Consider the following 22,583-nt stretch of genomic DNA (forward strand, 5'->3'; position numbering starts at 1 on the left):
TCCCAGGGGCCCTCTCCGACTTTCCAGAAATGACACAATCATCTATCTATACTAACGCCCTGTCTTTAATTCTGGCTTCACAGCCACATAAATATTATGTTATCCTCTTTTTAGAGGTTACCTATTACACACATCCACTTTTTATTTCATAACAACTGTTTCTTATCAAAATATCTCCAAAGACACAGAGAAAATATGTTTAACATACATGTTTTCAATGAATAAATAATTACATTAAAAAAGAAAACCTATACAAACACCAACCAACCAGATCTGTTTGTGAAAGGAAGTCATGAACTAAGAATTCTTCATTTCTAAAAATTTATGGGCTTCTATTTCCCTGAAGGTTTAACAACACTGAACACACAACACATGACCATGATTCCTTCTCTTTATCTCCCCTCTTGAACTAATTTTAAATTTTCACCTATCTCATTAACTTTGTGTAACTTTTTATTTACTTTAAATGTCTACCTGTCTACTGGAGTCAATACTAAAAACATATATCCATGATAAAAGTTCATGTTGATTACCTGTTGGTCACTCACAAATTACTCTGAATTTCTGTTCCTATGACAACATGATTGTTTTTCACTCTAGTAATATACAGGTACATGATGACATAAAATTAAAAAAAAAAAAAAAAAAAAAAAAAAGTTTCCCAGGATGACATTCAAAAAGACCATCATTAGCAATCATTCAGTATTCTTGTATATTAAAATTAAAATTAAAATGGATCATAGTACATACTTGTACTAGAACAATGCAACATATTTCAAAATGTGAATTATGTATTCCTAATAATGTTATTATGTTCCAGGAATTCTTGATGAAATTAATAATATAAATAGGGTTATTGAAATAAAGTAGCTTCATGATTCTGAGGAATTTCTAAAAAGCTTCTTTTAATTGGGTCTTATATTTGAAACATTGTATTTAGTGCATCTGGTTTCCTAGTCTAAATGTTATTCTTCATTTTTCATCAGGAACTTTAGGCATATATTCTACATTAGGAAATTATATAATTATACAGTTTCATTTTGACTGTGTCTCTCATATATATACACATGTATATCTTATAATCATAGGTGTGAACACAAAATGAGGGATACAGACCTCAACATATTCAGAGAAGTTGTTAATTCATTTGAATACTCAGGCACTGTAGGGGCTCATTTTCTGGATGTGAAAATGGCCATTGGTTACAGAAGGGATTTTAGTTTTATATGGTACAATGAGGGTGATTGTTCCATTCAGATAATCAGGGACTTGTTCAGGTTAGAACTTAGGAAGGCAGTTGTAGAAAGGTTGAAACTCGTTGTTGCCTGGACAGATAGGAGTCCAGATCCCTAGGGATGAGTACTCAAATCTCAACCATTGCTTTTCTTTCCCTGGGATTGATTGTTTCCCAGAGTTTCTATGTATACTGTGCCTCCATTTAGGACCAATGTGCAATGGGGGAAGGTCAAAGTCCAGAGCCCAGCACTCAGTATCCACCCGCTTCCTTCAGGGTCCATTGTTTTGGGGAAAGGATTTACTGGGAGAGATTCATTCTTGGCTAATTTCCCCTCCCTCCTCCTGAGCTATACCATCTTTCTGTTTTTCTTCAAGGGCTTCTTGTAGGAATATTATTTTACATAACCCATCAATAGGCTAATCATTTTAAAGACTTAAGAAGGTAAATGAGTGACAAGAAACTGTATCAAGTTACTATAAAAAGTTCTTATATTTAAGTAGTCTATACTCATACCCTTCTTTTATAAGCATATTAATATATATTCCATTCTGATAAAGCTGTAATATGTTCAAGTAGGGCTTAGTCGAAACATAACTTTTGTAAAATTCTCAAAGAAACAGAGAATGGAAGAATATTGAAAAAGCATACATTGATAGCATACAACAATTTCTAATGAATTGATTTTCCTCTAGAATACACAAGATGATCCCCAAAATGTTTTAGGAATTTTCGGTGTTCACATCTTTGAACCTGCACTTCAGTCGCCCCAGCACTGACAGAGAGGCCTGTTTCAGCTTACTGTTTCCCAGAATCAGAACAAATGCATGGCCTGAAGGGAAAACCATTCCAGCAGCCAAACAAAACAAAACCATTAGACTTTTTTCCAGAAACTCAGAGATCCAAAATTGCACAACAAGAGACAGAAAGAAAACGGCATACAGCAGCAGGAAGGCGATCACAGTTTGCAAGGCTTTCACATGGGCCGTGGTGCTGGCATCCCTGGGCCCTCTGGCTTTGTGCTGCATCCTCTTCAGGTGTTTCCACAGAGAGAAGATTAACAGGAGAAAAGTCACCAGGGACACAGTGAAGGGCATGGAAAGGAAAACAGTGTTGATGATTACACTAATCCTATAAAATTGTTTGAACTTCTTCAAATGGGAACTGTAAGACAGGTTTCCTTTATGTCCACCAATCCAGCCATCCATTTGTCTGTTTATCAGTACAATATTTAAAAACAAGAGGACCAGAGACACCAGCAGAATCACTGACACCGCCTTTTTAACTCTCCACTTTAGGTAAAGAAAAGCAGAGTTAGAAAAATTACCTATCTTGAGAAAATAAAACATGCTGAGACTTGTAGCAAGCCAGATGCTGAAATGGTTGGACACCATCCAGGTAAGAGTAAGTATTCTTATGATTTTTCCAATCATCAACAGATGTGAATTCTGTAAAGATAACACTAGAGCTATAATTATTGACCAGAGCACGCCAATTCTGGAGAGTGCCAAAGCAGTGAGGATTTGGTCAACTGAAGAGATCTTTCTTCTCTTGACCCAGTCCACGCAGTTCACCAGGGCTATGAATCCATTTCCTAAATTCCCAATTACGAATTCCACACTTAACACGATTATCAGTGTTCTCAGTATGATAGAATCCATTGTCTGTAAGAGAATGTCCCAATTTCTAACATACTGCTGAAGATTTCTTAAGGTATTCATTTTAAATACTATGTATATCTGACTCTTGAATATTCATAATTTATATACTGGCTTTTAAAATTTTTCATATACACTATGGAATTCAATATATAGATAGCAAAAATAATCTAAATGGTTTGTAAAACTTCCTAAGCCCTGACATTCTTTAAATACTTCAAATTTATTCTGCACAAAAACTATGCACATATTGTTCAAAGCTCTTCTGGAAGTGTTGAAAACAATATTTACCATTTTACTTTTTATAAGGTCTACATCCTCTCTCTCTCAAACACACATGCGCATGCACACACACACATAAACATTTAATTTGGATCCAAATCCCTTTATTTTCCACTTCAATAACTAAGCTTTTTCATTTATTCAACATGCATTATGTGTCCACCTCATGCTTATTACTGTGATAGTTAACACATTGCTTAAAAAATGATTTCAGTATAACTGATGCAGTATTACTATAAATAGCCAGTAAACTAGGGACTGTTTTATCTGTGCATCTGAAAACCAGTGGAAATCTTCCTGTTGTGCCATGAAGCCCTCACTGATGTTGATGAGTTTGTTGACATAGCAAGAACCACATTCTTCTCTACCTCTCCCTTGCTCAGAATGATAGACTCTTCCCCCATTAGCACCAGAGACCTTCAGATTTTTATTCCCTCCACTCACCTCCCACTAACATAAGCTCCACAAGTGGTACCCAGGCAGATGAAAGATGATGTGCTGCCTAGGCAAGAGGAGAAATAAGCAGCCTGAAAAAATCATTCTTTGATAGCTGAAGAGTAGTCTGAGGCTAACCTCAGTCCCTTGTAGCAGTACCAGGCTAAGAAACTGAATCTCAAATACCTTGAAATTTCTCACAAATGCCTGACATTTAAGGAAGAGACATACCGAGAAAGTATATTAGGTCAGCATTACAACATTTTTAGGGAAAACATACCAACCCCATACAGGCAGGAAGGTTGTTAGCTTGACTCCTTTTCTGTAACAAAGAGGAGGTAGGAAACTTGACAGAGAGCAAAGTAAACAACCCTAGGGGTGGGGCCATGTGGAGGAGCACTGGTACAGGAGCTTCATGGGCTTTTGAAAAGTGACAGAACTCAGGTCCTCAGTGAGGGCCGTGCTCACCCCAGCGCAGGTCTTCCTGAGGCCCCAACACTGCACCTCTCATTCCAGGCTAGACACACGTTAGGTTTCCACCTGAACCTCAGCTGCTAGGGAAAGAGGCCTTTCCAGCAAGGCAAGGATGGAACCGAAGATAATTCCCAAAAATTACATCCAGAGAACAAAATAACAAGTCGGCTCTAGAGAGAGGAGCAGGGTCTGCATGCATTTCAGAAGTGATATACTTAGATGTATTCAGAAGTTAGTACATTTCATTTAAAAGAAAGAAATTTCTTGACACGTTCAAGACTGCCTTTACCAAATTATCAAAAGGAGTTTAACCAACCAAAATTCTATGTATCTCTCTACTTACATCATTGTATCTATAGTGATAATATCCTCTCTATAAATCTCCATTACTTATGTTTTTCTTTTAAATAAATTTAGTTTCTGGACTCAGTATCACTCTGATTTAGTAGAAATTCAAGCAAAAATATTATTGAAGCTCCCTTCTATCTAGATTTTTTTGTGGTTTTTATGTTTCATTATTTTTGAACATACCTTTCCCATCAAAGAAGAAAAGTACACTTTCCAATATAATATAGAGAGATGATAGATAGATAGGTAGATAGATAGACAGACAGACATATTTGAACAGTCAAGCTATTCATCTCTTTGGGACTGACTGTTTAGCTAGACTCTCAGTAAAGACCAGCAGCAAGGTCAGCATAACTGATTCGGTTTGTAAAACTAAACTCTTGGTCCACCTGGTATTTACTCTTTAGAGAGAAGAATAAGTACTAGCAAAAAAGAGAGAGAGAATCAAGAATCAGTGCTCAGTGAACAAGGTATAACCAGGAGAGGGTGGTATCCTGGGAAGCACACAGGTTTCCTTCAGTGCCATTCACAGCTCATGAGGGATGAAGCCTGAGCACTGGCAGCACAGACTCACTGGAGATCCTGCAAGGTCAGGTTCAAAGAAGTACTCAGAGCAACACCCTTATGGAGCAGGTCCAGCAGACTGCAGAGAAGAGGCTTTACTGACTGCTAAAGACTAAAACCAAAAGGAAATGAGAAAATTGAATTTCTGAACTCAGTCTTTGAAATGCTCACCCAGCTCTGAGCATAAGCCAAGAAACAGAGTCAGTGCTAAGTCCCCTGATAAAGGACTAAAAACGCATCTCAGGAATAGTCAGGATGTCCTCATGTGGTATTTCCCAAAAACTTGGAGCATTACCAGCAGAGGAAAGGGCACACGTCCACATTCTCTGGGATTTCCAGATCTGACCTGACGCAAATACCTAGGAACCCAACAAGCCTTGTGGTTTACTGCATGGCATAGGAATTTCTGAATATTAGAAGCTCCCTAGATCTTGGACTCATGTCCATCCCTAGGTTAGTCTAATGGGGTTACGATTATTTACCTAATTGAAATGGACAGATTTAGCATTTGCAAAACTCTCACATTGCTCCTGGTCTCTACAATAATGGACATTATCATATCCACTACTGTGAGACAATAAGCAAGATATAACCATATTCTCCAAGGAATGAAATTAATTACTGCCACCACCAAAACACTGGAAAATACAGGAGTGGTGTTTCTTCTCATGCCACTATTAAATTAATCTATATTGACCCTGCCATGGACAGATGGAATATACAATGGATGCAGATTACTATAGACTGATTTGCAATAACAGATGCTTTAGCAAGCAGAATCTTTACTGAGCCAAATGACACTTAGTTCCTGACTATTGACTTGGTGAATGATGTTCGATCTATAACCATTTGGGGGAAAAAATCAGTCTAATATTTTTGTGTTGAGAGTTATAGCACACCTCACACTGGTATGTTAGGACTACATCACTTCTTCTGCTTCCAGTTTCATTAACATTTTCCAAACATTGTGCTCATTAAATATAACATATTAGTCATATTATATTAATTAGTACCCATAAGCAGTAAGTGGCAAGTTCCTGAAATATTGTAAAATATAATAACATCACAGAAGAGGAAAATACTACAGGAGGAAGAAGAACCTGAGAGAATTTAGGGAGCTCCACCATAAGTAATGTTCTAAGGGTCCAGTGGTTGGTCTGATCTACACAGGCAAGCATCTGTTCTAAAGTTTCATATCAAGCTATCTTCTATTTCTTGTCACTAAAAAGTGCCACAGTGTTTGTTGGGCCTTTTTGTTCCCTAAAGGCAATATCACCACTTTCAGGGAGGTTGCACTAACTCATTCATGGAGTATCTCCAAAGGGGCTAATTTCAAGTGACCCCAGAGCAGGAGAGGACTCAACAGCTTGTGCAGACTGATGTCCAATATGCTCTGTCCATTGCTCTGCCAGATGATTCAGCAGATCAAAACTGATAGAGGCACTCATAAGTGGGCAAGGATGCTGTGCAAGTCTCTGACACAATTCATAGGGAAGGGATAACAACCCTCCACTGAATTAGCATGAGGCCATCTGTTCTTCATCAGAAGAGTATTGTGTTTAAGAAATAAATTGGAAAAAACAGACAATTAAAACAATCATAAGGTCCCTCCAAGCAGAAGGCCCTCAACTACTAAAAAGTCATACATTTATACAAATACACCTCAGTGCCCAAGGGGTGGATTATGTTGGACACAAATTTGTGTATATCCTCAGGTATTTGGACAATTCCTTGGTCAATATCTGTGTGATCCAGGTTATCATTCTGTTTTGCATTGTAGCAGAACTCCATCCAATAAGCCTGAGATCTAACTTTGTAAATGGCCACCAAGGAGCTATATGATGTAAGGCTTAAAAAAACAGATGTTGGTTCTGCCTTGGGTAAACCCTGCACAATGGCAAACTGCAGACCAGAGAACTGAGAAGACCAATTGCTACTCTTCACCTCTTTAAAGGACTAAGGCAAGTTCAGGATCACTTTTGGAAACTCCTGGGGAAGTTCTGGGCATCAAGTGCCCTCATGTGCTGAGCACCATGATTCTCTCAGCTCATTGTGAACTGACAGCCAGCAGAATAACAAACACATCACTTCACCTTGTTTCCCATCTTCTCTCCTCTCAGATTCCATGTCCTCTGGAATGCCACCCTGGATCTGACTTCCCAAATATCATCAATTTAACCCCTGACATTGAATCTGGTTTTAGAAACCCCAGGCTTAAGATATCTGTTGAATTTTACAATTTTTATTTGTTCAATTTCCTTTAAGTTTACAGAACAACAATAAAATGTTTATTTGGGGATCCAGGCACACTGTGGCACACACCTGTAATCCCAGTAAGTTGGAAGGCAGGAGGATTGGAAGTTTGAGATCTGCATCAGTAGGTTACTGGGACCCTCAGCAACTTACTGAGAACCTATCTCAAAATAAAAACACTTTTAAAGGGGGCTGGAGATGTAGTTCAGAGGTGTAATATCCCTGGGTTCAATACTGGGTACAAAAAAAAATTCTATTTGGAAAGGTTACTATTAAGAATATATCAAAATAACATTTTAGAAAGGCAGCTGGTTGGTGTTGGCCTGGGGTTGTAGCTCAGTGATAGAATGTTTACCTCTCATAATGCCTTGGTTTGAGTCCCATCCCCCAAAAAAGAAAAAAAAAAATGGTTACTAAGTATATTTATGAATTTTTAAATCAAAAGTCACTTTTATGTATAAAATAGGTAACTAGAATATATCACAATAATAATGTCACTCACAGTAGAAAAAAATAGATGCAAATTTATCAGAATTTCTATATGCTTTTTTAAAAACTACTGTCATCTATTGTCATGACTTCTAATTTTGGCGTTCCAACTTTTCTCCACAATCCTGATATAATTGCATCAAGTCTTATAGTCTAGTGTTATTCTTGCTAGAATTGTGGAATAACTAGTCTTTTGCTCTTAGAAATGCTTGCATTTGATTAAACCTGTAACCTGAACATAAAATAAGAACCTAGAAATCCATGCAACCTAAAGATTTTGTGATGGGTTTTATTTTTATTGCTTTAGCTGCCTTCATATATTTCATGCATTCATTCATCCATTTTATGTAGTAAAACATCATTTTTTAATAACATTCCTGGTGCTAGCTTCTAGGTGCTGGAAATAAACAGTAAATAAGACAAAGCAATCTCTGCTTCAATGATGCTTACAATGTACTGGGGAGATGAATGATAAACACATAAAAAAATTAGTTGTGAAGATGATCTAAATTAAGCTTTAAATGTTAATGTTAAGATTTCATAACACCAAGAATATAGTCAAGTAGAATTCAGTTATCAAAAAGTTATACATTTTCTTTTCATTATAGAACTTGCCATTAATGGTTATATCAACACACTTTCTCTCATTTCCACATTTTATACAAAATTATACTAAATCAGAACTTCAAGGAATTCTCTGTAATTATCATATGAATTTCAAGGATGCTATTTTAATGGTTGCAGAAATGTTCATTGAAATATGTGTAATGATTTCTGTATTATTTTTATAGTGAGAACATTTTTAAGACAAGGAAATGTAGAGTCCTATTAAGCTCAAAAGAAATTATTTATTTATTTATCCATTTATTTATTGGTACTGGGGATTGAACTCAGGGGCACTCGACCCTGAGCACATCCCCAGCAACTCACATAGTTGCTTAGCACCTCTCTTTTTTGTTGAGTTGGCTTTGAACTCGTGATCCTCCTGTCTCAGTCTTCCGAGTTGCTGGGATTACAGGCATGTGCCAAAGGAAATTTTAAGAATGGAAAACGAAGGAAATAATTAGCAATTAAGAGGTCTAGATACGGTTTGAGAAAAGCTTAAATATTTAAAATCAGATCTCAATGTCAATAAAAGGTTTTTGTTACTACAGGAAATGCAAGAAAAGAGTTTCCTCACTGTGTAAGGAAATGCTAATGCACTGAAATCAGGTCATGATCATAATCCTACTTTCTCCATCCCTTTTACCGAAAGTTTCTTTTTCTCAGCTTCTCACTTTTTTGTATTAAATCTAATATACTTTTGTACAACTTATGGTACTCCTATGTACTCTATAGATGTTTGTTAGTCTTGAATATTATTGTGTGCATATTTTCTAATAATTCTGTTTAGTCTATTAAACATGAAATAAGAATCTTGAAAAAATAAAGTTACCTCAAATATACATTTTTGATATGTGACATAATTCAATGTTTTGACATCCAAAACAGTTGGAGGTTCAAACACTGAAATCTAATACACTTCGATACATATATGTGGTACAAGGAACAATGGAAAACAATTTTCTGAAATAACCTGACAGTTCTACATAGTGCATAAATACAAATCATAAATTCTTCAAATGGATGATAAAATAGGATATGTATATAAAACCCACAAGGCTTCATAATTCTGAAACACATTTTGTATCCTGTCATATTTTGTGTAATTATTTGCAGAATAAAATAATGGTATGTTATTGACAAACATTCTCATGTCTTTCATACATACACACAAACATACAAGCTTATACCTTTTTATTTAATAAGCATAAGTAAAAGGCTGCCTTCAGAAATTTCTCAAATATATACACTATGATAAAAGTGGTAGGAAGCATAAAATGTTGCCGATTCCACCAGTTTGAAACCTACCAGAAGTCACACGGTGTCATTATTGATCTGAGGACTTGGTGGTTTCCGTTCTTTCAGACACCATCTTGCCTGCCACAAAACTGACAGAAAGGCCTCTTTCAGCTTCCTATTTCCCCAAATCAGGACAAATGAATGGCTTGAAGGATAGAGCAGGCCAGCAGCCTGGCAGAGTAGCATGATTGGTTCATTCAGTGTCTTATTACTACTCCAACCCGATATAATTAAGGACACAAAGTACACAGCAAGTAACAAGAGAAAGGAGATCAGAATTTGCAAGGCCTTCACATGGACCTTGGTGCTAGAGTCTTGGGATCCTTTGCCATGGAGCTGCATCCTCTTGAGATGTTTGCACAGGGAGTAGATTAACAGCAGAACACATATCAGGGATATAAGAAAGGGCATGGAGTTCAGTAGAGTGAATATTGTCATGTTTAAAAGGTTTGTGACGTCCTTCGGATTAGTATTCTGAGTCACATTTCCTGGGTTTTCATTCCTCTGCTTTATATCCAAAATGCTAACGATCACAAGATAAGACAACAAAAGCATAAAAGTCCCCAACATTATCACAAGAATGACACTCTTCTCTCTCCTCTTTAGGTGAAGAAAAATAAAGTTGGAGAAATTGGCTATCCTGGTCAAATAAAATATGCTGAGGCTAGCAGCAAGCCAGGTGCTAAAATGGTTGGTTACTGCCCAGACAATATAAATAATAATTTGTGCTTGTCTTCTATATATATCTGGATTGAGCACAGTTAAATACCAATTTACTGATATTATCCATAACAAACCAATTCTGGAGACAGCCAGAACAGAGAGAATTCCATCAGCTGAGGAGATCCTTTGTTTGTTGATCCAGTCAATGCAGTTCACCAGGGCTATGAAAACATTTGCAAAATTTCCAGTGACAATTTCTGCTATTATAAGCATGGAAGCAATGTTTGCTAGTACATTAACCATGTTGAAGCTACAGGGGAAAAAAAAGGAAAAAGAAGACAGGCCTAGTATCACTAGATGTGATTCCCTTAATATACTGAGCTTAAATTCGATGTGCACTTGATTTCTGAATGCACAGTGATGTTCAGATTTCTTTTAAATTCTGAGACCAATGTCAAGCAGGAAAATGCCAGAGTGCTAGTGGATGAATTCAGTCCTGTTTATGGAAAACAGTGCAGTCCCATAATTGTTCAAATTAACTCTTACTCATATATTTTATGTCCCTGTCATACACTGGTATATTTCATAGCTGTTGTTGGGGTGAAAGGTACATTCTCATTTGCTAGCAGGCAAATAAAGATATATTCTGTTTCATTGTTTTGGAATTTTTTTCCTTGTTTAACCTCCTCATAATTTGTGTTCAGAAACTTCAGTTTTTTGTTAGTAAAATTTTAGAATTTAATACTTAGAACATGTAGTGAGTATTTAAATTATTGGATGAAGCTTGGTCATAACTAGAATCATCACCTCTATAAAATTTTTAGTACCATATTTATGTAGAAAGAATTCAATTTTTTCCTATCAAAAGCACCCCAGTCTTTCTTGGAAACTCCAGGAAAGCCCATATAAAGACTGAGTACACCAGATTTGGGCAATAATATGAAGCTACTGAAAATCTTATATAGGTCTTCTGTAAATACAAAATAATTTAGTTATGTTGGAGGACAATTTTATATACATATTTCTTGCTATTAAGCTATTCCACTCATATGTATTCATTTACTCAAGATAAATAGCAACCTATGTTCACAAAAAAATAAATAAATAAACATAAAGATGCTTATTCACTAGTTAAAAACTGGAAAGAACCTAAATATATATCAAGAGAGGAATGAATTAATAGGCTGGAATATTCATAGAATGAAATGCCACTCAGCAATAGAAGAAAGAAACTAGTCATGCATATAACTATATGAAAAAAAGTATGTTGATTGAAAAAGAGCCAGACAAAAAGAGTACCTACAATATGATTCCACTTGTACTAAATTTTAAATCAGGCAAAACTAAGGCAGAAAGCAAGTGTTTGTCTGGAACCCTACTGTGAAAAAGTATAAATTAACCCGTGGAGGAGATAAGATTGACTGTAGTTATTGTTTCAAGAGTGTGTATAATTGTTAATGTTCACCAAACTATACATTTTAAATGGGTAAATTTTACTATATGTTAACAGTAACTCGTTAAAGTTTACTTTTAAAGTAAGCACAAAAGAAAAAAAAAATGAGGGCAAAATAGACATTCTCAGACAAACAAAATTCCAGCAGGACTTCATAAGTGGAAATTCTATAAGATACTCTTCAAAGGAATCTGATCCCAGATGGAAAAACCATCTGAATATAGAACTAGTCTTATCATCTACTGCTTTCCCCATTATTGAACTAAATACAGCTTTGACACATGCTGCTTTTATATGTTTAGGAGACATATGTTTTCAACTTTTTAAAAATTTTACTTTGTTATGTTGGCCCTAAAAATTGTCCAAGTGAACCAGAATTTCATTAGTCTTTGTATATATCTATTTGACTGTTTATGCAAGAATATATCTCCCTTCAAGAAAACAGAACAGCACTTTTATATCTGTGCTAATGACTTTTTGTGTTCTATATAAATTCTATTCTGAGGCTTTGTAGTACAATTAAAGAAGCAAGTGTTCCCTGCCTCTGTTAGCAAGTTAGAACAGTTTTGCCTGTTGTTGTGTGAGTATGATATCTTTTTCTTCCTCTGGAGAATATCAATAAAATATGTTATATTGTCTCTAAGTGGAAAGGAGCTCTGTTCTGAGTGAGATTAAAGAGGTTAAAAAATGCAAAAACCCAACACTCTGAGAATTACCAGAAAGTGGAGAAACTAAACTCCTACTACTCTGAATAAGTTGGTCCTTTTTTAAAAAATTCCAGGAGAGACTGCTAGTTTAGAAGGATTTTTCTGCAAGAAACCTAATTTATTCCATCAAAATTCCTCTTCCAACAGATTGGGTAGTCTCCATACATTTCATTTGAAGGCAGCCTCCCACAGTATTTTCAGCATGATTTATGTTTTACTTTTTATCAGATTTGGGATTGTTAATTTGAAATTTCTAAGCCTCTTTTATACAGGTTTACTAATGAACTAATATGCCCACATAATGTTAAGATATAAAAAATGTCAATGCGTTCAAATAAACTGAACAAGAATTATAAAAATTCTTTATATCAATTTAAATATTAGTTTAAATTAACTTACAGTACTCATTCAAGTTTAAAACCTTAAACATTTTACATTTCTAGGTGAGATTAAGTATTAAAATGTTCTCACCAAATATACATATATACATCATATCTATGTAATTTTAATTTTTATTTTTATGTATTATGCAGTGGCTATTTCTTTAGGTTATATTAACAAACATGGAAGTTGGTATGCCAATTTAAGCAAATGTGGAAGGAATGTGTATGATGTAGAAAGCTGTAATACAGGAGCTTGAAAATTTTGCAGTTCAGTTGATATAGTTATTTTTGATAAACTTCCAGTTTTCTCTTTTAAAGACAAGTTAATTACTTCAACTTGTAGTTAATAAAAGTACCTAGAACTGCAGCAAGAATTTAAGACTCCTCAATTTTGCCTGGAACTCCTCAACAGCTGGTGAACAGCCAGATTAAAGACTTGGCATCTCTGACTCCATTTTGATCCATCTCCTTTTCTCTAAGTCACCTTGGATTCTCTGAACCAGGTCTGATCTGATAAGCATGATGAGGGGAGCTACCCCACCCCCACCCCCCACCCAGGAAACAGCAACTTTCTTTATTGGGCAAGGCCTACCTGAGATAATGACTAGACCACACATGATCAAGATCAAACCTCCAGCTGTACAAAACTTGAACCTTGCCCTCCTTATCCTCTCTATAAAACTTCAGGGTCATTATCAACCCCTGGGAAACATGAGGCATGAGTTCCCTTTCCTTCTCTGTGTAGTAGCTACTCTGATTAAGTTCTTTTCACGTTTTTCACCATTATCTTTTCTGTTTGGGTTTTTGGGCAAGTGGCCAGACCTGATTTATTGGATCTTGAGAGTCAGGCTTTTGACCTAGGAGTCTGGTAACAGAACCATGCCAAGAACAAAAATGGACAAGGAATATGACTGTTATGTAAGGTCATGGAATGCACTTTGGTTTTTAAGAAAAGAGAAAAAGAATACATAGAGTCTAATTCCCCTACCCTTCAATAAGGACCACAATGATCCATTTTAGTAAGTAAAGTACTATGTCTAAGATTTTATTGGGTTAACACTCATCAGTGTCTAAAAAAGTTTTCAGAGACATAAGAAGGACTCTAAAAAAATGTGATAATGAAGAAAAGGAGAGGGGACCTGGCCACTTTGCTCATCTCCAGTCTTTAGGAGAGGATCTACACAGTGTGGCCCTGGTTGTAAAACAAAGGAATGTACTCATATAAGATCTTAGAAAATCCATCTGTGCAGTGGGCAAGCAACCTATCCTATATATCCCCTCTGCTTGGAGGCACAGTGTGGCCCTTCATTGTGTCCTGGCTGCCACCACAGAGAAGCAAATAAAGGGGAAAAAATGAATGGAGCAAGTAGAGAGAGGAGAAACAGGTCAACAGTAATAACGTTACTGGGGACCAACCTGCAGAAGGAGCCCAGCGAAGACCCAGACCCTTCTGTTTACAGCCTGGGGCAGTTATAGGGGAGTCAGGGAAAGGGAAATTTTTGTGATTCAGTCATTGCTAGGGGATTGTAAAGGAAGGGTCCTTGTGATGTTACCTTCATATGTGGGAACCAGGTGGTTTTGTTTTTTTTGTTGTTGTTGTTTTCTTTTTTAAGATTTCAGTCTCAGATAACAATTTCCTCTTTGCACGATAATGGAGTGTTGCCTGGGCTTTAGGTCAGACTGAGTCAGGGTGACTATTGTTCTAAGATGAATGTTCTAAGATAATTGTTGTTCTAAGATGAGTTGACTCTTGTTCTTATGGAGGATATGCTTCAAAATGACTTTGCCCATGTCAAGTTCATACTAACAACTAATAATGCAACAGGGACCCATTTCATGGTTTGAATATAATCCTTGCTGCTCTGTCGGTTTTAAAACTGACTTTTATTTTTTTCTTTCTCTTCTCCCTCTCCCAATCCCAAACCTTGAGGGAAGCGGGATTAACGTTTTTGCCATCCTAGACTGAGTTATCTGTTCTTAAACATATACATCACAGAAATGAAGTAATTCAGACTTTGGGACTGACACCAGAAGATTTCAGAACTGGCTCTCTCTCAAGTCTACAAGTGAACTATGACCCACAGTGGAGTAATATATCCCCATTGGTGCAAAATACAAAACCCTCAAATGATTGGTGGTTCTAGGAGACTAAATGATTGGTGGTCTCGAGTGGTATGACATGCTGAGTGACGTGCTGATTGGATAGGTACTCAATAAAAGAAGAAGCAGCTCTCGCCTGCTCTTACCTGGCTCCCAGTGTCTGGGTGGTTATTGACACTGCGTCCTTCACCCCCATTACACGAGCCCCCGTGGGATACAACATCACCCCAACAGGGTAAAATTGGAATGTAGCCTTTGAATCACCTCTCTCAGAAGCCCTCTGTTTCCCTTAACAGGTAGAATCACAGTTTCTGGGACAGGAATCCCTGTGGTTTCTTCTTTGCTAGCAGAGTAATAAAACTTTAATAAGACAAGTAATATGACAAGGACTGAGCTTTCAATAACAATAAAATGTCCCAAATCTCTCTGTTGGGTCCTCCAAATGCTTTTTTGAGATGGATAAAATGTGTACTTGGGGCCTTTGCAGCCCTGGGAATGAACGAATATATAGGAGGCCACTGGTTTAGACTAAGCTCCAAAATGGAGTTGTTCATGCTGAAGGTCAATACCACAAAGCAAAACTAAGTTGCTTATCTGACCTGCCAGGAAATAAGAGAGAGAGAGAGAGAGACAGACAGACAGACAGACAGACAGACAGACAAAGGCAGACAGACCCATAATAGCCAAATCCCCAAATAGGCCAGTTTTAGCAGCCATGATAAGAGAATCCACTCTGCTTTAACGTTTACAAAGAATGTGATTTGGAAATTACCAACCAACTTTCTGTTCTTTTTCTACTTTCTTCAACCCCTTTCCACAGAGCCAAAGCCTCTGCTCAGTTCATCAGAATACCCTATTTTACAGAATGAGGTATTGCTAGATTCTAGAATTGTAAATAAAAGCAAATTAATATCCTTAAGCTAAATTTGTTGTAATGTTTCCTTTTTCACCATGGAACTGAAATTGGGTCACTTCCAAGACTACTTCAAAAATCTGGCTCATTAATTGGGGCTCATTCTGACTTTGGGGCCCTAGTCACAATGCTGTGACACCATACAGATAAATAGAGACTGAGACGCATGTGGGGCCTCAGCTCTTCCGGCCTTCAGTTCTTGAGCCTTCATGTTAGAGGCACTTGGGAAAAACATTCAAGATGACCCCAAACACTGACAGCAACCTCAAGAGATTGCCAGATTCACAGAACCCAGTCAAGTTGCTCCTGCACACCTAACTCATAGAACCCTAAAAGAGGATAATGATTATTGCTGTTTCAAACCACTAACATTTAAGGTCATTTGTAATATAAAATAGATATTAATATAGTGAGGGATAGTTTCTTTGGTTAGATAGAATTTATATTTTCACTGTGGAGTAAAAGATGAATGTCAAGGGGCCGTAGAAGCTGACGGAATTCAACAATTTCAGGCATCCAGGAACTGAATCCCTTTCCTGGAGCTAGGCTTTATTTAATCTTTCATTTCAGAAACTAAATTAAGATACTTCCCAGCCCTCCTTGGAATTCTGAAAGCCACTGAGATGATATTTTGACATGTCAGGTTAGCCAGGATAAATTGCATCCCCTAGAGCTTTTTCTCTAGTATGTTTCCCACGGCAGTGTCCTACACTGGAGATTCTAAAAGGTAGAAGGGTTATAGAGCAGAAAGGAGGAAACAGCATTTTGCAGCACACACACATATTCCCAGTTATTCATTCAAACACTAGTTTTGGTGCTTCTGGAAAGGTACATTGCAGGTGTAGTTGAGGTCTCAATGCAATTGATTATGAGATAATCAGAAGGGCAGTTTTCCAGGGAGGACCTTACTTAATCATGGAAATGCTTTGAAGAGGTCTATGTTGGCTCTGAGATTAGAAGACTCAAAGCAGCTCTTTGTCTACCCCTTGGGCCACTTATGTTTCTTTGACTTTATGACAAAAAATCCAACTACTACAGGATGCCCTTGTCATCAAAGTGAGCAGCACCAAGAACAGATGTTATTTCAGTGCATCATTGTGGGGTCTCGCTCATGTTCACCGGGTGGGGGTCTGCCTGTGATATTCCCTTGTTATGTTCTTTGTTGACATTGGGCTCCCACATTGCACAATCTTACAGACACTGCTTAGTGACATCCCCAACTTCTTAAAAAATTCCCTATAATAAATGTTAGTGATTTTTGTGTGTGTTGGGGGGTAACTAGGGATGAAACTCAGGGGCACTCAACCACTGAGTCACATCTCTATCCCCATTTTGTATTTTATTTAGAGACAAGGTCTTACTGAGTTGTCTAAGGCCTTGCTAAATTGCTGAAGCTGACTTTGAACTCATGATCCTCCTGCCTCCGTCTTCCAATCTGCTGGAATTATAGGCAAATGCCACTGTGCCTGGCTAGTGATTCTGATTCTCTGATTGAACCCTGACTGATAAACACACATTATGAAATCTATCTTCTATTGTACTAATTATTTATGGCTGCCTAACAAATTATCCCCAAACCTTAGCAGCTTAAAACAACAAATATTATGTCACAATTCCTGTGGGTCAGAAATCTGGGTGCAGTCTAGCTAGATGCTTCTAGTTCTAGTTCTCTCACAGGGCTGAGATAAGAATCTGGGGGTACAGAATAAAAAAGATAGAGTAAGAAGCAAAAGAGATGTGCATAAGCCATTGGAATGCAGGAAACACTCATAAACCTTTGAAATGCAAAACAATCATTCTTTAGCAACCCCACCAATTCTTTATCCAGCCCTTGGCCAGAGTCCTTGACCCATGCCCTTGCCTGCAAAAAAGCAACTCATGAGGGCAACATGTAATGCACGGAAAACTGCCATGAAATTGTGTAACTCACCAGGGTGGTGGTACACACCGCTAATCCCAGCAATTTGGGAAGCTGAGGCAAAAGGATCTCAGGTCTGAGGTCAGTCTTGGCAACTTAGGAAGGCCCAAACCAACTTAGCAAGAGCCTGTCTCAAAATAAAAACTGAAAAGGACTGGGGATGTAGCTCAGTGGTGAAGCATTCTTGAATTCAAAAGGAATCCTTATTTCCAGTAGCAGAAAGACTGGACTTTCTGAAAAGTAAACTTAAATTAAATCCTACAATAGATGAAACATATAGAAAATTAAATTGAGACTTTTGTATTAAAAAATTAAATTTTATACTTTTGTATTAAAGTCAGGGAATTACTTTAAAAGGAATGGAACCCACTGGGCACAGTGGCACCTACCTGTAATCCAGCAACTCAGGAGGCTGAGTAGGAGGATCACAAGTTTGACACCAGTCTGGGCAATTTAGCAAAACTGTGTCTCAAAATGAAAAATAAAAAGACTGGGGTCGGGGGAAGGAAAAAAAATAACAGAATGAATCAAAAACTATTACCCTAGGTAAATGTATGATTACACAAATGGTATGCCTCTACTTCATATACAAACAGAGAAACAAGATGTATCCCATTTGTTTACAATAAAAATATTTTTTTTTAAAGAAGTAGCCAATTCTAAAAAAAAAAAAAAATAACTGGGGATATAGCTTAGTGGTGGAGAACCTCTGGGTTCAATCTCCAGTATGTCAAAAAAAAAAAAAAAATGTTAAAAATAAAAGAAGGAATGGAACACTGGAAATTAGGATGGGGGCATATGGCAGATTCCAAAGGACCTGATGACCTTGAAACCCTAAATTCGGCCCAGATAACTTTACCATGAAAAGTAGACTTCCTTCCCTCTCTGAGGAGGACTGCCATCTTTTACCTCAGAAACCTATCATGAATTCTCCTGAGGTGGTTGCCTTACAGAGGAATGCTGTCCTCTAGAAAAATATCCTTACCTCATTTTTCAGCCTACAGTCACACAAATGATAAGGTGCAAGAATCCCAAATGATAAGGTATGAAATGTGATGCAGAACAAGGGAAAATGCAAACCAAAAGAATTATTAAAATCTTGTAATTTTTATATTGACACACAAGCAATATGAGTGGAAATGGATCTTAAGAATGTGAAGATTATAGTACAATATATTATAATATGTATTACTATTACAGGGCTGAGACCTTCCAGGAAATTGAGGCAGCATGAAGATACTCCCTTTAAACCCCATTTCCTGCAATCAAATAAAAAAGATTGCAGACTTGTCACTCAGAGTTACAGGCATTAGTTTATTGAATGGATAGGCAAAGGGAAAGGGTATACTCTCAAGGGAGATAGTGGGTCCTTTCAGACAGAAGAGGAGCCAGTTCGTCTCTCCTGCACTCTAGTTTTATTGGGGATCCCAGAGAGTTCTGGCTATGTCCAGCTCTTGACTTTTGACTAACAGCAGGATGACATCAGACTTTTAATTTCCCACTGCCGTGACAACTCTGAGTCACTTTGGTCCATGCTGACCAGTTCTAATCAGATTCTTAATCATAAATTCTTACAGATTTTATGGTTAGGAAAAGTCAATCATGTCTCTCTGAGTTTCAGTATCAGATCTGTGAAAAGGGTCATAAAAGTCTCCCCCTTCAGGGTAACTTGGGTTCCTCTTATCAATCTTATTTCAAGTCTATGTTTTTCCTGCAGGTAGCAGGTAGCATGTAGTTTGCTGAGGAATGTGACATATCCTGTCTACTTAAGCCAGGCAGGGGTGCCTGTAAATTGCTTCCTGGCAAAGAAAGCTATGTGAGGGTCAGCACAGTGAGCCCATTTTATAGAATTATTCCCATAAACTCATGTTCCCACCACTCTAATCTGTCTGTCCCCTATCATTACAATGAATATAGTAATTTGGGCTCACTAATAGGTATTCTCCCTGCTGCCAACAAAAGGCAAATGAGAGATTTGAATGACTAGTCTGTGTCCAAAGTAGTGATGTTTTTTCTAGTGATATAAATATTATAAAGTATTTTTGAGTTAAAAAATGTAAATGTTTTTCAATGACTTAATTTTGGAGATTTTTAAGATTAAAAATATTAAAGGTAGTGGTTAAAGAAAAAACAAATAAACAGAGGTGCAAAATAATTGTTTAGAACATTTGCTATTGCTGATGTCTTATTCTTATGTGGCAATTTGAAAAGGAGTGTAAGTCCATTATTTAAATGTAAATACCCATGAAGAGAATACAGCCATCTAAATTTACTTGTTCTTTTTTATTCCACCTTTCCACTCGCTGGTTCACATAGTTAATATTTCTGATGACTTGCATGATGTTCATCAGCCAAGAACCATAGAGACTGATGGATAAACATGACCAGATTACAGGGACTAATCAGGAATTTCATCATAAAGTCAGTACAAATGGCCCCAGAGCCTATATAGGATGGTTTGTCATTGCTGTGGACAATTCACTGTTATGTGAATTAGGCATGAAAACTGTGAAAAGATTCTATGCAACTCACCAAAATCCGTATTTTCCTCTTCTTCCTCAGCACACAAGACTATATCTCCCACTCTAAAGTGCAGTTAGGTGTGACTGAGTGAGTACTTGCCAAGAGAATATGAGATGTGTGAAAACTCTGTGCCCTCCAATAGTACTGTCTCACTACACACACACAAATAACGTCCAGGCAACTATGGAAATTGTATTGAAATGTGCTAAGTCTTCTATAGCCCGAATCAATGAATACCTGCAGAGAGAAGGGATGGAGCGCTCTTCAGCTGTAAAAAGGACTTAAGAAGATTGCTATGGAGTGTTATAGAGTACTTGCTAATTGTATTTCTAAGTTTTTGCTGTTGTTGTTTGTTTTGACTTGATTTGGTACCAGGGATTGAACCCAGGGGCACTTAGCCACATCTCAGCCACACTGAGCAACATTTCCAGCCCTTTTTATTTTATTCCATTTTTTTCAGTTTTGAGACAGGGTGTCACAAAGTTGCTTAGGGCCTTGCGAAGTTGCTAAAGCTGTTCTGGAACTTGCAATTCTCCTGCCTCAGTCTCCTAAGTTGATGGGATCACAGGCATGCATCACCACATCCAGCTGCACTAGTACAATTTTTTTTAAAACCAAGATGCAGAATGATATATATAGTATGCCATACATCATCTAAGAAAGGGTAGGAGTCTTAAACAGAAACTAATTTTTTTAAATGGCTAGCTTTAGGAAAGAAAATAGAGGAAAAGACAGGAAAGAAGCTAGGATTCTCTGAATATACTTAGTTTTGAAGTTTTGAGTCTACTATAAAAATTTATAAAACAATTTTAAGATTATAAAATAAAAGGAATATTGATCTCTAAAAATAACTAAATAAAACAGGAACATTTGATGGATTTTTCATGCATGCTGTTTGATGTATGCTTTAACTGAAAGGAATTGTTTCAAATTATCTTAAAACATATTTTGACTTTTTAATCTCCACAAAGATATATCTTAAAATAACTCTTAAATTGTATAAGTTATATTTCTAGAATTACCTAGATATTAGTAGTTTGAAACTATTATACTTATAGAAGAACACAAATTATGTAAATGTTACTAGATACCAAGATTTTTAGAATGAAAAAAAAGAAACATACAAAATTTGAAATGGAAATACCAGTACAAACTCATTAAAATGTTTAGAAGAATCTACTCCAGTTGTTTACACATAAAAGACATTTATTAAAGGGTATCAAAGAGTCTTTACAAGGTCTGAAGAAGCAAATACAAAGTATTTAAACACAGTGGATATGTCAGATATTTTTTAGATGTTTCTATACCATCCCCAAGTTTCTAAGCTCTCCAGTTGGCTTAAGAATATATTAAACTTCATTAAAATGTTTGTATATAAATATATAACTCTTACCCTAAGACACTGTACCATTTTGTATCCCTTCCAGTAACACATAAAGATTCCAGTTACCTCACATCCTCAACAATTAATATTGTTTCCAGTTTTCTCATCTCTTCCTCCTTTTTTTCTTTATGTTCACGCAGCTTTTATTAATCTACCTTCATTGATCACTTATTATTTCTACTGTGTCCAGTTTGTTGATAAAGGTCAAAGAAATCTTTCATCTCCAACGTCATTTTCCATTTCTAGCATTTTCTTCAGATTGCTTTAGGTAATTCCCATCTCTCTGCTAAAATTTCCCATTTGACCATACACTAGTCACCTTTTCTACTATATTTTTAACATATCATGATTATTTTTGAAGTCTCTTTCTGATAATCCCAAACTCTGAGCCATTGTTTTCTCTTAACTATGGCTACTGGTTTGCATGTGTGCATACATATGTAAATTCTGAGGTAAATATTACCAAAAAGAAATAGGCATGCCTCTTATTCTGTGAGGTTATTAGGTATGTGAAATTGAGGCAATCCAATCTGTCATTTATCCACCTTTAGATTAAAATTACTCCAGTGGCAGAAGCCAAAGCCTGTGTTTAGTGGGAAAACTGAAATGACAACAGAGTTCTCAATATTTGTGCTCAGCTTCAGGAGACACACATCTATCATAGAGAAAGATCACTTGCCACATGCTTGCCAATTTTGTTTGTTACTCAGAGCACAGTTAAAGATGGGGCAATGGGATTTCTCTATTATCCTCCAAAACTGCCTCTGTGGTAGTGTTTTAGTCAGCTTTTTCACTGCTGTGACCAAAAGACCCAACAAAAACAAATTTAGAGAAGAAAAACTTTATTTGGGGGCTCACAGTTTTAGAGGTCTCAGTTCACACATGGTAGGCTCCAATCCT

The 22,583-nt window shown here is 36.8% G+C and overlaps 2 protein-coding genes across 2 annotated transcripts; both read right to left on the reverse strand.

Annotated features, from left to right (window-relative positions):
- Window positions 1-1,956: 1,956 nt before the first annotated feature.
- LOC306662248 (taste receptor type 2 member 14-like) lies at window positions 1,957-3,934 on the reverse strand (the record flags this gene model as incomplete). The annotated part of the gene is made up of 2 exons (XM_079141776.1): window positions 3,894-3,934; window positions 1,957-2,898 (listed from the first exon to the last, which is right to left on the reverse strand). Exon 2 carries the CDS (start codon window positions 2,893-2,895, stop codon window positions 1,957-1,959), a length of 939 nt encoding a protein of 312 aa, XP_078997902.1. The 5' UTR covers window positions 2,896-2,898; window positions 3,894-3,934.
- A 5,720-nt stretch (window positions 3,935-9,654) lies between these two features.
- On the reverse strand, window positions 9,655-10,605 carry LOC306662249 (taste receptor type 2 member 43-like; the record flags this gene model as incomplete). The annotated part of the gene is made up of 1 exon (XM_079141777.1): window positions 9,655-10,605. The coding sequence occupies one exon, from the start codon at window positions 10,603-10,605 to the stop codon at window positions 9,655-9,657; it is 951 nt and encodes a 316-aa protein (XP_078997903.1).
- Between the last annotated feature and the right edge of the window lie 11,978 nt (window positions 10,606-22,583).

This window comes from Sciurus vulgaris (assembly GCF_902686455.1).
Source record: "Sciurus vulgaris genome assembly, chromosome: 5".
NCBI lineage: Eukaryota > Metazoa > Chordata > Mammalia > Rodentia > Sciuridae > Sciurus > Sciurus vulgaris.